General features: G+C 35.6%; 2 protein-coding genes and 2 pseudogenes across 2 annotated transcripts; 1 reads left to right on the top strand and 3 right to left on the bottom strand.

Annotated features, from left to right (window-relative positions):
- Nucleotides 1-426: 426 nt before the first annotated feature.
- Nucleotides 427-1,434, bottom strand: LOC132175849 (uncharacterized; annotated as a pseudogene).
- A 2,355-nt stretch (nucleotides 1,435-3,789) lies between these two features.
- Nucleotides 3,790-6,429, top strand: LOC132174489 (putative disease resistance RPP13-like protein 3). The gene has a single exon (XM_059586138.1). The coding sequence runs from the start codon at nucleotides 3,790-3,792 to the stop codon at nucleotides 6,427-6,429; it is 2,640 nt and encodes an 879-aa protein (XP_059442121.1).
- Nucleotides 6,430-7,251: 822 nt separating this feature from the next.
- LOC132175983 (uncharacterized) lies at nucleotides 7,252-15,249 on the bottom strand (annotated as a pseudogene).
- LOC132174488 (uncharacterized) lies at nucleotides 12,871-14,052 on the bottom strand. Its single transcript, XM_059586137.1, has 3 exons — nucleotides 13,685-14,052; nucleotides 13,390-13,638; nucleotides 12,871-13,285 (listed from the first exon to the last, which is right to left on the bottom strand). The coding sequence occupies exons 1-3, from the start codon at nucleotides 14,050-14,052 to the stop codon at nucleotides 12,871-12,873; spliced, it is 1,032 nt and encodes a 343-aa protein (XP_059442120.1).
- Nucleotides 15,250-19,283: the final 4,034 nt, after the last annotated feature.

Raw genomic sequence — 19,283 nt, 5'->3', positions numbered from 1 at the left:
GGACCAGAACTGGAACCATGTTGACATAGGCATATTTCTATTGTAATAACATAATAAAAGACAAAAATAACTAAGCCTTTTGATACTAATCCTTGATTTAAAGCCACGTGTCTCACATATGTCCTATGAAAGTATTCGTGCTATAGCCAGGTGTTACATGTCAATGTCTAAAAACTCACCAATACTACACTGGGAATGTGCCACATAAATGCTATTTAGTGGACCATTTTCTACAAGAAAAAACAAGAATGGAAGTTGCACCAAAATCAGATTCATCATTATGTTACTACGATTGCAGATGCAGCATCCTGTGAAACTACAACAAAGAATCCTGATTACAAGTATAGTCGGCCCATGAAAGTGGGTAGTTATGAAATCACCTGTGAAACTACAACAATAGTCTCATGAATCAAGACAATCAAAGCCTCAAGCACCTGCTTCGAAAGACCTGGTCTGCCGCTGCAACTCCTCATCAGCATTCCTCAGAAATTGATCCCAGCCACTTCCAGTGCTAGTGTCCAAGTAATCATACGGCACTGCTGTCTTCAAACCAGGCCTAACAGCGCACTGGCTCTCCACAATTCTGAAGTCTACATTATTGCCTTCTTCCCTAGTGTTCTGCTCTAACTCCTCCCAATCAAACAACAGCGGCAATGTAAATGCACCCCAAGGGTTGAAATCCAAAACCTTAATCCGCTCATCCTTTGTAACATAGACATCAAATGTGTAATTTTCTGATTCAAATTTCAGCCTCACATCATCCTCGAAAAATTGCGGAATCAACCGCTCAAGATCAATTTTCTTCTCAAGAAGAATAGGATAAAAAGTTGTCACCTCACGTTGGGAAATTCCAACTACGTTTTGACCCTATACAAAACAACGAAATTTCATCTCTGGCCTAAGAGATGGGTACCACTTGCGGAGCGCAAGGAAGAAATTCTGTGGTTTTGTTGAGGACTTGTCACTGCACGAATTATATGCATGACATAAATCATGGATCAACGATTCAAATGACCGTAGCAAGAGTGCAATCTTGCTAAATGTAGTGCATCGGAGGCTCCCAGTTGTGCTAATCCAAGCAGAGTCTTTCGGTGCACTCCAATTCAACTTAGGGAAGACTGTACCACCAAGGGATTCAATTGATTCCTTAATTTTCAATTCAAGTGTAGGGAAAGATGGGGGTGGCAAGGGTTGTTCTAACTCATTTTCAGATCCTTCTGATACCTGATAGTCTTCCTCCTCTTCAGGGTTATGGATTCTATTGGGTAGGGCGTCATCATTATAGATAGAAATAGGTAAAAGGAAGGGACCAGAATCGTCAAGAAGGTATTGAATAAACGATTCAGGAAGTTCACGAATTTGGGTTTTAATGGAGATAGATTTAAATTTTGGGTACCACTCCTGAATATGGCATCAATTCACTTCTTCCTTCATTTTTGCATAAATTAGAAGATTTTTTAGTTGCAAAATATAAAATGAGTACCTTCTATGAAGTTTTTTTGGTGTAAAAGAAAAGGTTTTTGGGGAAATAATTTTTAGAGCTAGAGTATTGGAAATTCGATTCAATTCTAGTGTGAAAATTAGTTCATTCCTATGTTGTTACCATATGAAATAATAGGATTAATGGATATTTCATTCTAACTTCTTGTATTTCTAGTAATAGTCCCTATTCCCAAGGAATCACCATTTTCCAATGTACCAAACGTAGCCTAAGGTAATGATTGGATTATGCTTTACACACCAATTAATAATATAAACATCAACTTTAGACCTAAATCTGCCTCAATGCCGACTTGCCAAAAAAAGGAAACTTAAATCCAACTTAAACTTCAACATATGTATTTAATGTTACAATATGATCAACATCCAATAGTATCATCTTCTGCACCATGCATGCATCCACATAACGTCGCTTTCTTGCCATAACTACTGCAAAGCAAGCCGTTCTCCAAGTTTGAATGAGTATTTTCAGACCCTTTTTATATAAAATTCAAAAGACAATGTTTCTAGTAAAAGGTGAACCGAGAAGGGATCATTCACTAGTAGCCCACTAAAACCATAATTGGTCTCAAATTGTTTAGTAGTTTGGAAGGTACATTGTCTTAATTAAAAATTTTGGAATACATTGTCAATTATTAAGTGATAGTTTGAGAGACTATGTGGACTTTTCCCATACTGATTTTTCCTCATATAGTGATCATATGATAGGAAAAAGTACACTTCATAAACTATTAATTACCAATGTCTTTCCAAAGTACGCTCTCTTAAATTACCACCTCATTGTCGATGTTACTTTAAACTATTAATTGTGTTAATGTCTTCTCATGAAAAAAAGGCCCAAGATATTTTTATCTTATTGAAAAAAAATTTAAGTTATTTTTATCTCTTGTTGAAGGGGATATTAACACAATTAGTAATTTTGAGTAACATTAAAATTTGAATGGCAGTTTATTAATTACATACCGAAGCATCACATCATATATATATATATATATACATATATATATATATATATATATATAATTTTTTATTTATTTTTATATAATAACCACATGGGAAGGGGGGTGGACGATTACAACAAAATAAAATAAAGAAAAAGGGTTTGGGGTCAACAATAAAAGGCACAACTAACTGGCATATGAGTATATTCCCATGTGGTTATTAACTTATTATATAAAAAAATAAAAATGTTAACATAATAGAGTTTAAAAAGAGACAACCATGTGAACGGTCCTGCTTATTCAAAGATGCTTTTAAGAGCATTTTCATTGAAGTAGATCCCCAAGCAGAGCTCTTTACCCAAATTAAAAGCACCATGCCACCAACCTCTAAGACCTCCTATTACCAAAAATTTACCTCCAATCTCCATACATCACATTGTAGCTCCTAATTGCCTCCGCACGGCCATTCTCACCACCACCACTAATGGCCGGGGCTTCTCACCCAAGGTATGGATCACAAATTTTTGCGGGTTTTCTTTGATTTTGTATTTGTTTTTTTTTTTTTTTTTTTTGATATTTGGTGCTTTTGGCCGATTTGTATGCTATCTTTTTTAGTGTTCTCTGTTTTATGGGATTTGTATACCTATTATTTGATAATAGGTATTTGACATTGTTTGTTAATGATTCGATTTTGATAAAGTAATTATTGCCTAGGCTAGGGCGAATGATCTAAGGCTTTCTCAATACATTTTGACTTGCTGTTGACTTTGCATACCGTGAAGAAGTTATCAGAGCTGCTTTTATTGAATGGAGGTATTTCTAGAACTTAACATAAATGATAAATCCTTCTTATTTTGGGGAAGCAAAGTGGAAACAGCGCCACTGTTCTTTATATTTCTTATATTTTAAGGTCTCTTTGGATTTGTAATTTTAAAAGGTGCGATTTTTTTTTTTAAAAAAAATGATTTTAAAGTGTGCAATTTTAAAATGTAGTTAACGTATGTTAAAATCGTAGTTTAACTTTTAAAATTGTAGTTTAACCTTTAAAATTGTGCATTTTAAAAAAGTATCTACATACCTACAATGAAAACGCAGATTTTTCGTGTTTTCAAATAAAAAGTTTAAAATTGCATTTTTTTATTCTGGCGTTGAAAATTGCTTTCCCCTTCTCTCTCCCTCTCTCTCAGATTCTTAGCAGTTGCTCTCCAGTCTCCACGTTCGAAATGTGAAGCAATGTTTTTCAATTTTGAACCTATGGGTATCATTTCCTAACCAGTACAACCCCTATAAAGAGAAAAGCTAAAAAAAAAGACGCAGCAAATATAAATAGGAGGGAAGACCAGCAACAATGGCCGACGTTGTCGTTAATGTTCTCTTACAGCAATTACCGCTACTAATAGAAGGAGCAACTTTCCCATCTGGAGTGGAAAATGAAGTCAAGTCATTTCAAAGGGAGCTCGAGAGGATAAATATCTTCCTCGAGAACTCCAAAGGGAAAGGCAACGAGCATGAAAATGTTAAGGCATTAATTAGGCATATCACGGAAGTTGCTTACGAGGCTGAGGATATTATCGACACATTCATCCTCAAAATCGAAGAACAAAGGAAGAGGAATTTCGCGGGAAAGATAATCAATAGCATTGCGCACGCAATAATGCTTCACAATGTTGCAAAGAAGATAGAATGCCTCAACAAAGAGATCAACAAAATCTACGATGATATAGAAAAGTACGGCATTGAAAGAACTGAAGCAAGGGTAGACGCAGAAGCAGAGAAGGCACTGCACAAACGTAGGACATGCGTCGAGGAAGATGACGTGGTTGGCTTTGTTCATGGCTCTGATACATTGGTGAATCAGCTTACTGATGAAACCCAGAATTCAAAGCTTGATGTCATTTCAATCATTGGCATGGGTGGGTTGGGAAAAACTACTCTTGCCAAAAAAATCTACAATAATGATCGCGTCAAGAGCCACTTTCATTGCCTTGTATGGGTGTATGTATCTGAAGATTTCAAAATCAAAGAGTTATTGATTGAAATTTTAAAATTTCAGATGCCAATATCAGATCTAGATGAGTTGACATCAAAAGTCAAAGGGATGAGTGACGAAGAGGCAAAAGAGTTCCTAGTAGAAGAGTTGCTCAAATGCTTGCAAGGGAAGAGGTACCTAGTAGTCATGGACGACATCTGGAAACCCCAAGTCTGGAATGAGGTAAAAGATGCTTTCCCTGATAACTCCAATGGAAGCCGAATATTAATCACTAGCCGCATAACAGAAGTGGCCTTACATGCAAGTCTTACTCCTCCTTACTTTCTCCAATTTCTTAACAAAGATGAAAGCTGGGAACTCTTTTGTAAAAAAGTATTTCGAGGAGGAGAATGTCCTCCTGAGCTAGAAAATTTGGGAAATCAAATTGCAGAAGGTTGCCGTGGGTTGCCACTTTCAATTGTGGTATTGGGGGGTCTTTTAGCAAACAAAGAGAAGACACATCGAACATGGTCAAAAGTGATTGCCGATGTAAATTGGTATCTTACTGAATGCAGAGACATTCTAGCCTTAAGCTACACCTACCTACCACGGCGCTTGAAACCATGCTTCTTGTATATTGGTGCATTCCCAGAAGATTTTGAAATCACTGTAAATGAACTGATCAAACTATGGATAGCTGAGGGATTCATACAACACACTGGCAGACGAAACATTGAAGATGTTGCTGATGACTACTTAGAGGAGCTTATTGATCGAAATTTGATCCAAGTGGCTACTAGGAGGTCAGATGAAGGAGTGAAGACATGTCGTATTCATGATCTTTTGCGAGACCTATGCATAATCAAGAGCACGGAAGAAAAGTTTCTTTATGTACATAGAGATGATAACTCATCCTGGAACACCTCTCGCAGACATTCCATCCAGGGTAGAATTCTTCATCAATTCATTTCTTCAAACAATTCTGGCACTTCATATGTTCATTCTTTTTTGTCCTTTGGATTTGAATTGAGGTGGAAGTTTGAGGAAATCCACTGGAAGTGGGTCCACAATAACTTGAAAATGCTTCGTGTGCTTCATTTGGACCTATGTACCCATTGCGTTCCAGAAGAGATTGGAACATTGATCCATTTGAGGTACTTGAATATATTATGTGTGTCTATTCCAGATTCTATTGGCAACCTGAAGAATCTAGAAACACTTGCCATATGCACAGGTGAAATGGGTGGAGTATTTTTGCCGGACTCGATAATAAAGCTGACGCGTTTAAGGAACTTGCAGGGGCATTTGGTTTTACCTGATCATTTCCCCAGGAACTTGAAGGGGCATTTGGTTTTACCTGATAATTTCACCTTGGTCACAGCTTGGTCAAGCCTCCAAGTCCTTTCCAATATTAAAATGAACTCACAAATTGTGCATTTCATTGTCGAGGGCAAGCTTCCTAATTTAAGGAAATTAGGGCTAGTATATGGTTTGGAAGATGAGTGGTTAGAAAGAATTGATTTTAAAGCTACTTTCCCAAGCGTCCACCACTTAAGTCATCTCCAAACATTGAGCATTTCAGGTATTCAATACAAGGTTAGGCTTCCTAATTCAATTCCAGAGACAATCACCAAGATAAGCTTAAAGTGGGTGTCGTTGGATAACAATAGCATGGAAGTGTTGGGAAAACTTCCTAAACTTTTAATACTAAAACTATGTGGTTGCCTTCCTTCTAGAGATCTTCACTTCCATGCACATTCGTTTCCTCAACTCCTATTCCTAAAGTTGTATGGCGAGGACTTGGGAAACTGGATACAGGATGAAGGTGCAATGGCAAGCCTAAGGCATTTGGTTTTCAAGAACTGCCATATAATTACCATCCACTCTTCTAACTTACGGAAATCAACTGCCTTGCGAGAGGTGGAGGTCTTAGATTGCGACTCTGATTTGACAAACATGTTTAAGAGATTGCAGATGGAGCTTGGTTTTAAGCTACACATTGGTCTTAGGTATTTATGATTTATCTTTTCTTTCTATTCTATCCGAATACATCCCCTTTTATATATATATACATAGTCAAAGTTCTCATGATAAACTTACCAATTGTTAATTATGTGTTGACAGGGAAATTTGATTGACACAGAAATTGTGTTAATTATGAGATTCAGGCATGGAGTAGCTAGCTATACACAATTTCAAGGGGGTGGATGGTCATTGTCCCCTTGTCAGTTGGTGTTGCGTTTTGTTATCTTGGATTAAATAATTTGTATTCATCCAAAATAAACTAATTTTGCTTTTAGACTACTATTTTGTAGTAATTTGTACATGTAATTCCGCGTTTGCTCCCAAGGAGATTTCTCTTTCTTTTTGGATTAAAATTAGCTTCTCTAATGATTGTAAGCATCTTGATTTTTAATTAGAATGTACATTTCAAATCATCTTAAAAGTCACATCATTTTTGGAAGGGGACACTATAAGGATTTTTAGCATTACTCATTAGAGTGCGAAAATAACTAAGAAACCCTTAAAAGAAACCATAAACAAATCAAATTATCAAAATACTAAATAAAAATTTCCTAAATGGACCAGAACTGGAACCATGTTGATATAGGCATATTTCTATTGTAATAAGTTAATAAAAGACAAAAATAACTAAGCCTTTTGATACAAATCCTTGATTTAAAGCCACGTGTCTCACATATGTCCTATGAAAGTATTCGTGCTCTAGCCAGGTGTTTACATGTCAATGTCTAAAAACTTACCAATACTACACTGGGAATGTGCAACATAAATGCTATTTCGTGTGGATCATTTTCTACAAGAATGGAAGTTGCACCAAAATCAGATTCATCGTTATGTTATTATGATTGCAGAGGCAGCATCCTGTATTTTGAGCAACTACACGCAAAACAAAGAATCCTGATTACAAGTATAGTCTGCCCATGAAAGTGAGTAGTTATGAAATCACCTGTGAAACTACAACAATAGTCTCATGAATCAAGACACTCAAAACCTCAAGCACCTACTTCAGAAGACCTGGTCTGCCGCTGCAACTCCTCATCAACATTCCTCAGAAATTGATCCCAGCCACTTCCAAAGCTAGTGTCCAAGTAATCATACGGCACTGCTGGAGGGGTGGCAAAATGGGTATCTGACACGACCCGATTACGACCCGCGGATACCCGTTACACGATTACCTAATATCCAGACACGACCCGTTTAGCTAAACGGGTAATCGGGTCTGACACGATTATGACACGAAAATAGCCGGGTAAGCCGACACGATCCGTTTTACCCGTTTAAAATAACCGGGTCTAATCGGGTAAACCCGACCCGACCCGTTAAAACTTAAAACCCTAAACTATAAAATTTAAAAATAAAAATAAAAATAAAAAAATAAAAATTGTAATATATGAAGAGAACCCATTTATAGAAATAAGGGAAGAGAAAGGAACAAGAGGGCAATTGCTGCTATGGCTCGTAAGACGGTAAGAGCAAGAGGATTAGGGACTTTGGTTTTGGTTTGGGCTTTGTGGGTCTGTGACTCTGTGAAACGCCATTGCAGTTGCAGAGAAAGAAGGTCTCTTTCCTTCCTTTTTCCTCTTTGTTTTTTTTTTTCTTTTTCTTTTTTTTTTTTGTTTTGTTTTGGGGGCAAAGCAAAAAAATTTAGTTCAGTGCTCATCCTTACTATGCTTATAAACTAGTAGAAAATCTCCATACCAGTAATCTCTAAAGCTTTGTTTGTTTGGCAGGAAAAATCGATGAGGACGGCTACAGTGAGGAGGGAGACCCGAGAGAGAGCCGAGACTCGAGAGACGCCGAGACGGAGGGAGAGTGAGAGTCTGAGAGACCGAGACTGTCACTTGAGAGAGAGAGAGAGAGCGAGCAGAGAGATCGAGTGACGAGTGAGAAAGGTAGAGATCTGCTCTGCCTTAGTGCATTATCCTGATTCTGGAAGAACGAAGAAGAAAGAAGACGGAGAAGAAAAAAAAAAAAAAAACAAACAAACAAAAAAACCGGGTCTAGCGGGTCGACCCGCCAGACCCGGATATTGTGCGGGTCTGGCTGGTCGACCTGCCAGACACGAAATTACCGGGTTTTAATAGGGTAGACCCAATTACGACCAGAACCCGATAAGTCCAAACCCAATACCTGTTTTTTCGTGTCGGGTTCGCGGGTCGTGTCAAAATTGCCGGCATTCTTCCCTAGTGTTTTGCTCTAACTCCTCCCAATCAAACAACAGCGGCAATGTAAATGCACCCCAAGGGTTGAAATCCAAAACCTTAATCTGCTCATCCTTTGTAACATAAACATCAAATGTGTAATTTTCCGATTCAAATTTCAGCCTCACCTCATCCTCGTAAAATTGTCGAATCAACCGCTCAAGATCAATTTTCTTCTTAAGAAGAATAGGATAAAAACTAGTCACCTCATGTTGGGAAATTCCAACTAGGTTTTGACACCGTACAAAACAACGAAATTCCATCTCTAGCCTAAGAGAGGGGTACCACTTGCGGAACGCAAGGAAGAAATTCTGTGGTCTTGATGAGGACTTGTCATTGCATGAATCATATGCATGACATAAATCATGGATCAACGATTCAGATGACCGTAGCAAGAGTGCAATCTCGCTAAATGGCTCACAGTTGTGCTGATCCAAGCAGAGTCTTTTGGTGCACTCCAATTCAACTTAGGGAAGACTGCACCACCAAGGGATTCAATTGATTCCTTAATTTTCAATTCAAGTTCAGGGAAAGATGGGGGTGGCGAGGGTTGTTCTTACTCGTCTCCAGATCCTTCTGATACCTGATAGTCTTCCTCCTCTTCAGGGTTATGGATTCTATTGGGTAGGGCGTCATCATTATAGATAGAAACAGGTAAAAGGTAGGGACCATAATCGTCAAGAATGTATTGAATAGACGATTCAGGAAGTTCATGAATTTGGGTTCTAATGGAGATAGATTTAAATTTTGGGTACCACTCCAGAATCTGGCATCGATTCACTTCTCCTTCCTTCATTTCTGAATAAAATAGAAGATTTTATCGGTAATATAAAAAATGAGTTCCTTCTATCTGTTACAAGAAAACCAAATACAAATGGTAAAGTAACTAGATATCACATACTCAAATAAACTGTTTCGAACCATTGTAAACTTTTGCAAGAAATTGTTGAGTTTCTCATAGCAGTTGTATTTGATCTACTAAAGAGAAGTAAAGTCATTCAAAATAAAAAAGCAGCCTTTACCCTATGAAAAATCATTTCATAGGGTAAAGCATTACCCTAAATAAGCACTTAATGATTTATATCCCTTAGCAATTCATCCTACTCCAGGCTTATACTCTCAAAATTAACATGGTTTATAAAATGTAGTGACAAATACTAGCCTGGGATTGCGCCTTGAGTGTACTAGTTCTGGACAGATAGCATGAAACAGCCCTATATGTCTCAAAAATATGAAAATAAGCACAAATCATTTCAAATTACAGGAATGAGTAAAATCCCTAAATTGTACCAAAGATCTTCAGATATAAGTTCAGAGATTATGGGTATACTGTTAGTTATTCATAAATTATGATTCTCACGATTAATTTTGTTGAATTTATCTAATTTTTTCTTGTAAAGCCATCTAGACATACAGATGTTTACTCTTAGTAGGGGCTGCTCAAAGCCACCATTAAAATATATGAATACGACAAAAGAAAGGCCTTTGAGTGCAAGATAGTAAAATTGGTCAGAATGAAACTGAACCGACTAAATGGTGATAATGACTCCAACACTCAACTAATCATGTCATAATATTCAAGATTAAGAAAAGAACAGTTAGTAATTAAGACAAGTTAATAGGAAAACTTCATACAGCACGTTCATGCAAACATAAATGTACTAGCAACATAAGCAACTCCAAAAATAACCATTTTGTTTAACTTAACCTTCATGGAAAGAAGTGGAAATGATGAGGCCATTCACGTTCTATATGTTTAAAATTTTGGATTCTAATGGAAACAAATTTAAATTTTGGGTACCACTCCTGAATCTAGAATCAATTCACTTCTTCTTCCATCATTTTTGCATAAATTAGAAGATTTTTTAGCTGTAAAATATAAAATGAGTACCTTCTATATGTTAGGGTGGCTGGCCATCCATGGGATGAAGTGCTTTTTTTTTCTTTTTTTTTTTTCTTTTTTGGTGTAAAAAAAGGGTTTTTTGGGAAATAATTTTTAGAGCTAGAATATTGGAAATTCGATTCAATTCTAGTAAGAAAATATGGTCATTCCTGTGTTGTCACCATATGAAATAAAAGGAATGGTTATTTCATTCTAGCTTCTTGTATCCTAGTAATATTCATCCTATTCCCAAGGAATCAATATTCCAATGTACCAAACGTAGCCTAAGGTTATGATTGGATTATGCTTTACACACCAATTAATCATATAAACATCAACTTAAGACCTAAATCTGCCTCAATGCCGACTTGCCAAAAAAAGGAAAACTTCAATCCAACTTCAACTTCAAAATATGTCTTTAATGTTACAATATGATCAATATCCAATAGTATCATCTTCTGCACCATGCATGCATCCACATAACGTCACTTTCTTGCCATTACTGCAAAGCAAGCCATTCCCCAAGTTTGAATGAGTATTTTCAGTACCTTTTTATATAAAATTCAAAAGACAATGTTTCTAGTAAAAGGCGAACCGAGAAGGGATCATTCACTAGTGGCCCACTAAAACCATAATTGGTCTCAAATTAACTAGCAAAACCATGTTTAACACAAGCAACAATTAACAGAGTCTTAGTCCTTTCTTTTGAACAAGTAACAATTAAACCAAAAAACTAAGCAATGAGAGCTCCTGTATTGAGTCAGGCCCAGGATAAAAATATTCATCAAGAATCTAATCATCATACATCCCGAATCAGGTAAAGACTCTTAAGTTTCCAGCAAGCCACTGATATATACATTCCTATTATGACCTAATGATTTTCGTGTGTTTCCTAAGAATTTTCTTTTGAGGAAAAAAAAAAAGATGCTACATCTTTTCAGGACCTCAGATTTTGACCTTTTTATTTGCATTTCTAACCCTCTCCACCATGATGTTGAAGTTTAGGTCTTTAATTTCCAATATCCACGGTGCTTAGCAGTAATCAATCTCCACATCTTTAATAAGCTTTATGACTGTGGCCTCTACTACACTCACTGAACTAGCCACTACTCATCCCCATTTATATCCCTTAGCAATTCAGATTTCAGCCTACTCCAGGCTTTCTAAACACAGGTTTAACTACTCTGACCATTTCTCTCTTGAAAACTTTTCCTAGAGTCTCATACAACCCACTGAAATGTGAACCACCATGAGACATACTTTCTCATAGGAAGGAATTTTAATACGTTAATTGGTCAAGGCAAAAATCTTTTATCTAAAAAGTCCTTCACTCAGACTTTTTCACAAGTAGGTAGTGCTCAAGTACTATTTATGAGTAGTAAAATTAGCTACCAAAAAATACGATCCTACATGCAGTGTATATATGAATGTGGCCTCTACTACACTCATTGAACTAGCCTCTATTCATCCCCATTTATATCCCTTAGCTATTCGGCGTACACCAGGCTTTCTTTTATTTTTTTCAATGAATAAGTTCTTCATTAGCAAAACGACACAATTACAACTCTTCAGCAGATCAGTAGAAACACAAAGATACAACAAGCCACTATCATGCAGGAACACACAAAACACACCTACAAACAAACTAGTCAGAATACTAGCCACCCAAACCAAATTACATTTTTACAATTCATACCTACTCAGAGACTACAAACTGCTTCTACTCTGTAAAGAGCAGAAACCAGCTGCCATACTCTCTAAAATAGTATACTGCAGAACAAAATGCAACACTTCTCTACATCAAGATCACCTCTTTAATGCTCAAATTCTGACATAGTTCTACATTCTCAGGGTTCCTGTTAAATCTCCCTTTGCCCAAAACTTTGGTTCTAACTTCTCAAAATATTTTCTACATATTCTGTCTTCCGTTTTTGATTGGCTACCATATTTTATCTCATTTCAATTGCGCCAAACATTGTAAGCTGTGGCACAAATCACTAATCTACAAGATTAGCTTTCAAGGACTTTTTCCTCCATTCCTGCACAGCATTATGAACAACATCTTCCTAATCTGTCAGAGGTTGAGAAATTCTGCATCTTGCCATACCTTTCTCTCCAGATTCGGGTGCTGAAGCAACATTTAAAAAAGGTATGCTCTCTAGTCCCCATTACACTCCTACAAAAAAACACACGACAGCTCCCTTATAACCCCATTTGATTAAACGATCACCAGTTGTCAAACAATTTTTTGTTGCCAACCACATGATAAGAGAATGCTTGGGGATAGCTAGAGGAAACCAGATTACTTTCCACCAATCAACAGTTGGATTCTTCAGCCTTATTTCATCCCAAGTTTCATGACTCATGTATCTCCCCTTTTTTGGAAATCATCGAAACTGGTTTGTCAATTGCACCTATAGGTACCTCAGGTAACCTCATCTGGATTTCCACCAGCTCATCAGATCTGGCAGGACCCCAGAGCCAAACTCCATTGCTCAGCACACTCAAGACCTTAGCATCAATTCGACTATGAGCATCATAGATCACACGGTTATCATATTTTTCAAAAAGTATGCCCGAGGGATGCCACCAATCCATCCACAAGTGAATATCCTTCCCATTGTCTACCTCAAATTTTATAAAACGTCTAGCCATATCATGGATTTTCAATATCTTACGCCAACTCCAAAAGCTATTTTGGGATATCCCAACTGTCCAAAAGCTCTTCCCTTTTACCAAGTTTTCTTTGATCCAAGCAACCCACTTAGGACTAGATCAAGCAAAGATATTCCAGAGATGTCTAAGGATCAAAGCTTGATTCCATTTGACCAGTTTTTTAATACCCAGCCCTCCCTACTTCTTCGGAAAACATACAGTATCCCATGCAACTTTGGCTTAGGCAGCTCCATCTTCTTTGCCATTCCAAAGAAACCAATTGAATTTCTGTTCAATGGTTTTATCTTCTTGGGCAGGATGAAGATCCCTGTCCAATACACCTGGATGTTGTATAAAATGGAAGTTAATAAATGGATACGATCAGCAAAGGAAAGCTTCTTTGCAATCCATGAGTCACTCCTTCCAATTATCTTCTCTACCAAAGCTGCACAATCTGCAGAACTCAGTCTGGTGGAGACCGAGGGCACTCCTAAATACCGGCCTGGAAGCTTACCTTCTCTCATTTGTAAGCTGGCCTTCAACAGGTCTTTCAACCATATCAGAAGTTCCAGAGCACAACATCGTGCTCTTGTCAGGATTTACTTTGAGACCTGAAAGAGATTCAAACTCTTCCAAACCTGCTTCACTACATTTATAGAATTCACATTTGCCTCTGAGAAAAATCAGAAAATCATCCGTGAAGCATAAATGCAAAAATATCAATATCAAGCAACGGTAGTGAAATCTGAATCCCCTGTTCTGGGAAGCATAATCATCTATCAATCTAGAAAAGACTTCCATTGCAAGACCAAAAAAGTAAGGAGAGAAAGGACCCTTGCCCCAACCCCTTTCACCCATCAAAGTAGCCTTCCAACGATCCATTCAAAGCTATTTAGAACCGTGGAGAGGTCATGCATTCTTTGATCCAAACACAGGTTAACTACTCCAGGCTTTCTAAACACAGGTTAACCACTCTGACACATTTCTCTCTTGAAAACTTTTCCTAGAGTCTCATAAAACCCACTGCAAAATGAATAACAGTGGGACATGTTTTCTAATAGTAAAGAATTTTAATACGTTAATTGGTCAAGGAAAAAATCTTTTATCTATATATATATATATATATATAGTCCACTTCAATTTCTCTCAGGCAACCAAAAGCATCCATCAACATATTCCATTCTGTTAATGAACACCAATTGTATCACACAATTTCATTTAGGTGAATATTCAACACCCAACATAATACTTATTTCTCAAAGAAAAACCACAATTAATTGCTCACAATAACCAACACCCACCAACAATATCACTCTGAAAATTGGGTGAAGTAAAAGGGTGCCTACTTATAATTTGAAAACATCACAATCATGATTAAAAAAAAAATCACAGTCATGCTATCTCAACAACAGGCAAGGGGAAAATTGAGAAAACTCACTAAAAAGCACTGCCTGAACGAAAAATATTTTTGCATGCAATTAATCTACTGACAATTATTCTGTTTCCGGCATTTGAAACAAGAGAGACTAATAGTAACAAGGAAAACTAAAGCAAACAGAAAAGGCAATTCATCCGAAGCTCAACAGACCCTTAAACATTTCTCACAATTTGATATGCAAGCAACTATCAATGTCAACAAGTGGATTTCTAAGAAAATTCTCCAGACCATCAACAACACAGCAAATGACATGAGATATCCTTTGGGAGGAGTTGGGAAATCAACACAAAAGGCACCACCGAACCTTCATTACTTTTCATGCCTAAGAAGTTTACGAAAATTAACCATAGACCAACATGCATATCATTCCAATACTTCCATCAATCCGACTTACTCTCTACAAGTATGAAAGTCTTAGGAAATTTTGAAAACACCCTTGAACAGCACCATAGTTACCGTTCACGCATGAAACACAGAGAGAGAGAGAGAGAGAGAGAGAGAAGTTTCTTATACCTAGCGCGTGGGTCGTGCAGTTGATGCCTCCTCAGTCACCCGCTGTTTCCTTCCCTCCCTTTAGCTTTCTCTCTTGCCTGCTTCCTCAAACTCTCTCTCTCTCTCTCTCTCTCTGAGTTCTCTTTAAGAAATTGAGATGGGTTTAAACAGTAGAGCGATTACAAAAGAATGAGGGTTTAGTTGTTTACTCCAAATAACCCCAAATTAAAATTTGTTAGAAAATTTGGCCCTTGAATTATATTTATTTATTTATACAGTCCAATCCCCTTAAAATCGAATTTCTAGTTCCGTCCCGGGATTTTGATAAAACTCTTAACAAATTATGAAAATAGTTTGTAAAAAAGATGAAAATTCGAAATTTTTATTATTCTTAAAAAATTTTAAAAAGATTTTCTAAATTCATCCCTATAAGTAAGTTATAACAGTAAGCTAACGTCTTAAAAGGTAATAAAAATTCTAAAGATGGGAGAATCTTGATTCTTGAGAACTAAAACTTTAAAGGCAAATTCTATTTTTGAAAGAAAAAATAACAAGAGATGGCAAATCCTCAAATATTAATGCTAAGATGGATTCAAATTATGATAATTGCTTTAGGCAAAAATGTCACGTTGATGTGGTCAGAAAGTTTGCTTAACCCACATATTTCATTAGGCTCGAATCTCTTATACAGTTAGCTAGCTTTATCTTTCACTATTTTTTTTTTACATATTCACACAAGAGGAAGAGAGGTGTTCGAACTAATGACTTTAATAGGCTCGAATCTCTAATACAGCTAGCTAGCTAGCTCTATCTTCCACTAATTAATTTGCACGGTTTACACGAAGTTTCTCCCAATATGATCCCTCCATCCATTAATATTCAATTTAATTGCAGTAGGTGTTCTACATTGAGATAACCTTTAGAATGGTTGAATAAGAAAATTAAATACAAATCGATTGAGCCAATCAGTTGTTCTAATCAACCTCCATTCGGTGGTTGTTGTCTTGTTGAAGTGCTTTAGCGGGTCCGGAAATGGTTGTCCATTCTTGTGTCATTTTTGCTTCAAGAATTGCTTTATGATGCCCTTTCAAAAATGATTGAGTATTTTTTTTCTTTTTTTAACTACGGGCCTAAATATATGGTTAACACTCACAAAATTCATTTGAAAAAAAAAAATATCCATTTAGTAAAAATAAAATAAAAAATTAAACGACAGCTTTAAAGGTCCAAAAATGACCAAAATACACTTTTAATAAAGTTTTGTCAAAAAAACATTTTTTTAACTTAAAAAAAAATTCTATTTTTTAAACACAATCCTAAACATACTTTAAGTTTTGTACTATAATTTTTGTTTTTGATTTATTGTTTTAATCCATATAATCATTTTCTTATTTGCTTAGAAAAAAGAAAGAAAATAAAAACAATTGTTCTAATAATAATTCCAGTACAAATTAAATAAAAGGAACAAGTAGTTTAATGTCTGTACACGTAGTGTGGAGAATTTCTACAAAAAAAAAAAATCGTAGTAAATATAAGAAAATTGCAATCTCATGGATGGCTTCCAGACTGACATATAAATCGGAGCTGCAAGCAAGCTAAGCCACCGACATGTTAGAGAGCCGACTTGGTTTTGGCCGGAAGTTGAGCCACCGGAGGCTCAATCTTCGAATTGGTGGCGCCAACGCCCTCCTCAGGACCTCCTTTGCGTTATTATTCCGCCTCAGCTTTTCCCCGGCCGGCACCGCATAGCCGTGACTGATACAGCTGACAGACCCAGGACGATTGGAACACGTGCAAGCTGGCCGAGGCCTAGGACTAGGAGGTGATGATGAGACATACCTATTCTTTTGCCCACGATTTCCCTCTATGGATTCTCCTGCGAGTGAGGATGATCTCGCAGGTTCTTGTTGCTGCTGTACAGCTTGTTTTCGAGGAATCCTTTGCATTTTGTCGAACTAAAGAAGAGCTTCGAAGATGAATTGCTCGAGTTCTTTCGTTTAATAGGCTTAAATTTCTCCTCGCTCGACTAATGATTGATGAATTTGATTCTTTAGTGGAAGACTACTTCGTAGAAACGTTGGGTTTGGAGTGCTTGACCAATTCAAGACTTTGAAAGATACTACTAGAGTCCATGTTCTTTGTGGTTGTTCTTTGTTCTCAAACAAATATCTAAAGTAATCTAGGGGTATTAGGGTGGAACTTCCACTTTTTAAATTAAAATTCTCAATTTTATTAGTATTAATTATTTTAGGTCATACTAATACTTTAATCAGGTTACGTCAAGCTATAATTTGATCGGACTTAAAAAAATCAGATGTGGTTCTTAATATATCTTTTTTGAACAACTTTCAAGAATTTTTTTTTTTTGGAAAATTTCACTTAACCTATGAATTACTAAGCATTTTGAAAAAATCTCTTCAAATTTCAAAATTTCTCAAATTTACTTCATGAATTTTCAATCATATTTTAAATATTAAAATTAATAAAATGACCTTTATACCCTTAATTTGTTTATAAAATTTCAAATTTACCCTTAACTTTTAAAGTAAAAATAAATTAATTAAAAGAAAAAATGAAAATTGAAGGATAATTTGGTTATTTTAGTCATTTTTATTGGGTTAACGACTGAATCTGACGAATGAGTCAATTAAACCAAATTAAAAGTTAAAAAAGTTATATTAAGAATTTTTAAAATTTGAAATCTTCTCCAAACGTATAGTAATTAAAGAGTTTAAACTAAATTTTATTTTATTTTATTTTATTTGTTTTTGAGTAAAGTGCTGCTATAATCAAGGTTGTGGGAACAAGGACTTTTTGTCAGGAAAAAAAATGAAGAAAAAGTCCATGTTCCTTGAATAGGAAGCCGCAATTGCTGACCGGGTCACCAGATATATAGGCGTGTATTATGTGTTTATATTAAAAAAAATAATAATTGGAGACTAATTAATATTTTTAAAAAAAAGAATGTACATTTCGTACGAACCTTTCAAATCCTTTGCAAACGGGCCGCACAGGTTGTGAGAACGTAGGTAAAAAAGTCAACGAAATCAATATGTCCAAACCCACTGATGAAGACATTGGCATGGTTTGGGTGGTACATGTGACATGATATGTATTTGGATGCTATATAAAACGTCCGATTATATAAGATGCATGTGATTGATGTACAAGGGTGCGATCGATAAGTTCACAACTAATTGAATTGACCAGTGAAAAGAAAGAGATTTTAGTGTGAATTTTTATGTTTAAACAGTAATATATAAGAAGTGATTTAAGTATCCGAAGTTTTTCCCAGGCCTCCACTCTAACCCGCCTTACTATGCTAATAATTTTTTGGTGGACTTTATAAAATTTTTCTGAACTTCTACGAGTTTTAAAAATATCTCCCAATATTTCTGAACTTCAATGAGTTTTAAAAATATCTCCCAGTTTTAAAAGTCTTTCAATTTTTTTTTTTCAATTACCCAATTTTATTAGAATTTTCAGTTAAATCTTATCAAAATTTTCAAAATACCTTTTTTTTTTTTATATAAAAAAAATAGAAAAGTATAAAGATTTAGGCGTTTATTTATTTATTTTTTATAAAAAAACATATTTGCAATATTTTTGCAACATATTTGTAATTTTTTAATTTTTATTAAAAACGGGGTATTTTGGGCATTTTGACAAAAATTAACAAAAATTCTAATGAAATGGGAATAATTAAAAAAAATTGAAAGCTCGATACTCCTAATTGAGAGTTTTTGATATTTGGGAGATATTTTAAAACTTGTTAAAGTTGAGAAAAGTTTTATGTAGTTTTCCTAATTTTTTTTTTTTTTTTTAAAGCTCGGTCAACAATTTCAACTGTCCCAAAAAAAAAAATGATTAAAACATATATCTTTCACGTACGCAATACGACAGAAGCACGAAATTTTGTTTCCTAGCAACGCTGCTAGTATATATATATATATATATATATATATATCACTATTCCTTTTTTAATCATTCTGTGGTTCTTGATCAGCAAGTGTCTAGAAACACAACTTGTTCTGTAATTGTCAATCTGTCATCCTAGAAGAACATATTTTGAATAAAAACAAAAAAAAATCATATATATATATATATTATATATTAATTGTCAAATACCGATCGAATAGAGAGCTTAATTTAAAGCTTAAATATTGATGTATACATTGATAAA

Source organism: Corylus avellana, chromosome ca3 (genome assembly GCF_901000735.1).
Source record: "Corylus avellana chromosome ca3, CavTom2PMs-1.0".
Lineage (NCBI taxonomy): Eukaryota > Viridiplantae > Streptophyta > Magnoliopsida > Fagales > Betulaceae > Corylus > Corylus avellana.
This window is presented reverse-complemented; position numbering and strand designations above follow the sequence as displayed.

Bases quoted from the DNA above. Each gene is read 5' to 3' on its own strand.
- LOC132174489 (XM_059586138.1), top strand. From the start codon at position 3,790: ATGGCCGACGTTGTCGTTAATGTTCTCTTACAGCAATTACCGCTACTA.
- LOC132174488 (XM_059586137.1), bottom strand. From the start codon at position 14,052: ATGGATCGTTGGAAGGCTACTTTGATGGGTGAAAGGGGTTGGGGCAAG. The intron at 13,639-13,684 runs GTAAGCTTCCAG...GGTCTCCACCAG, and splicing joins CAGCTTACAAATGAGAGAAG to ACTGAGTTCTGCAGATTGTG. The intron at 13,286-13,389 runs GTATGTTTTCCG...TGCTTGATCTAG, and splicing joins CCAAAGTTGCATGGGATACT to TCCTAAGTGGGTTGCTTGGA.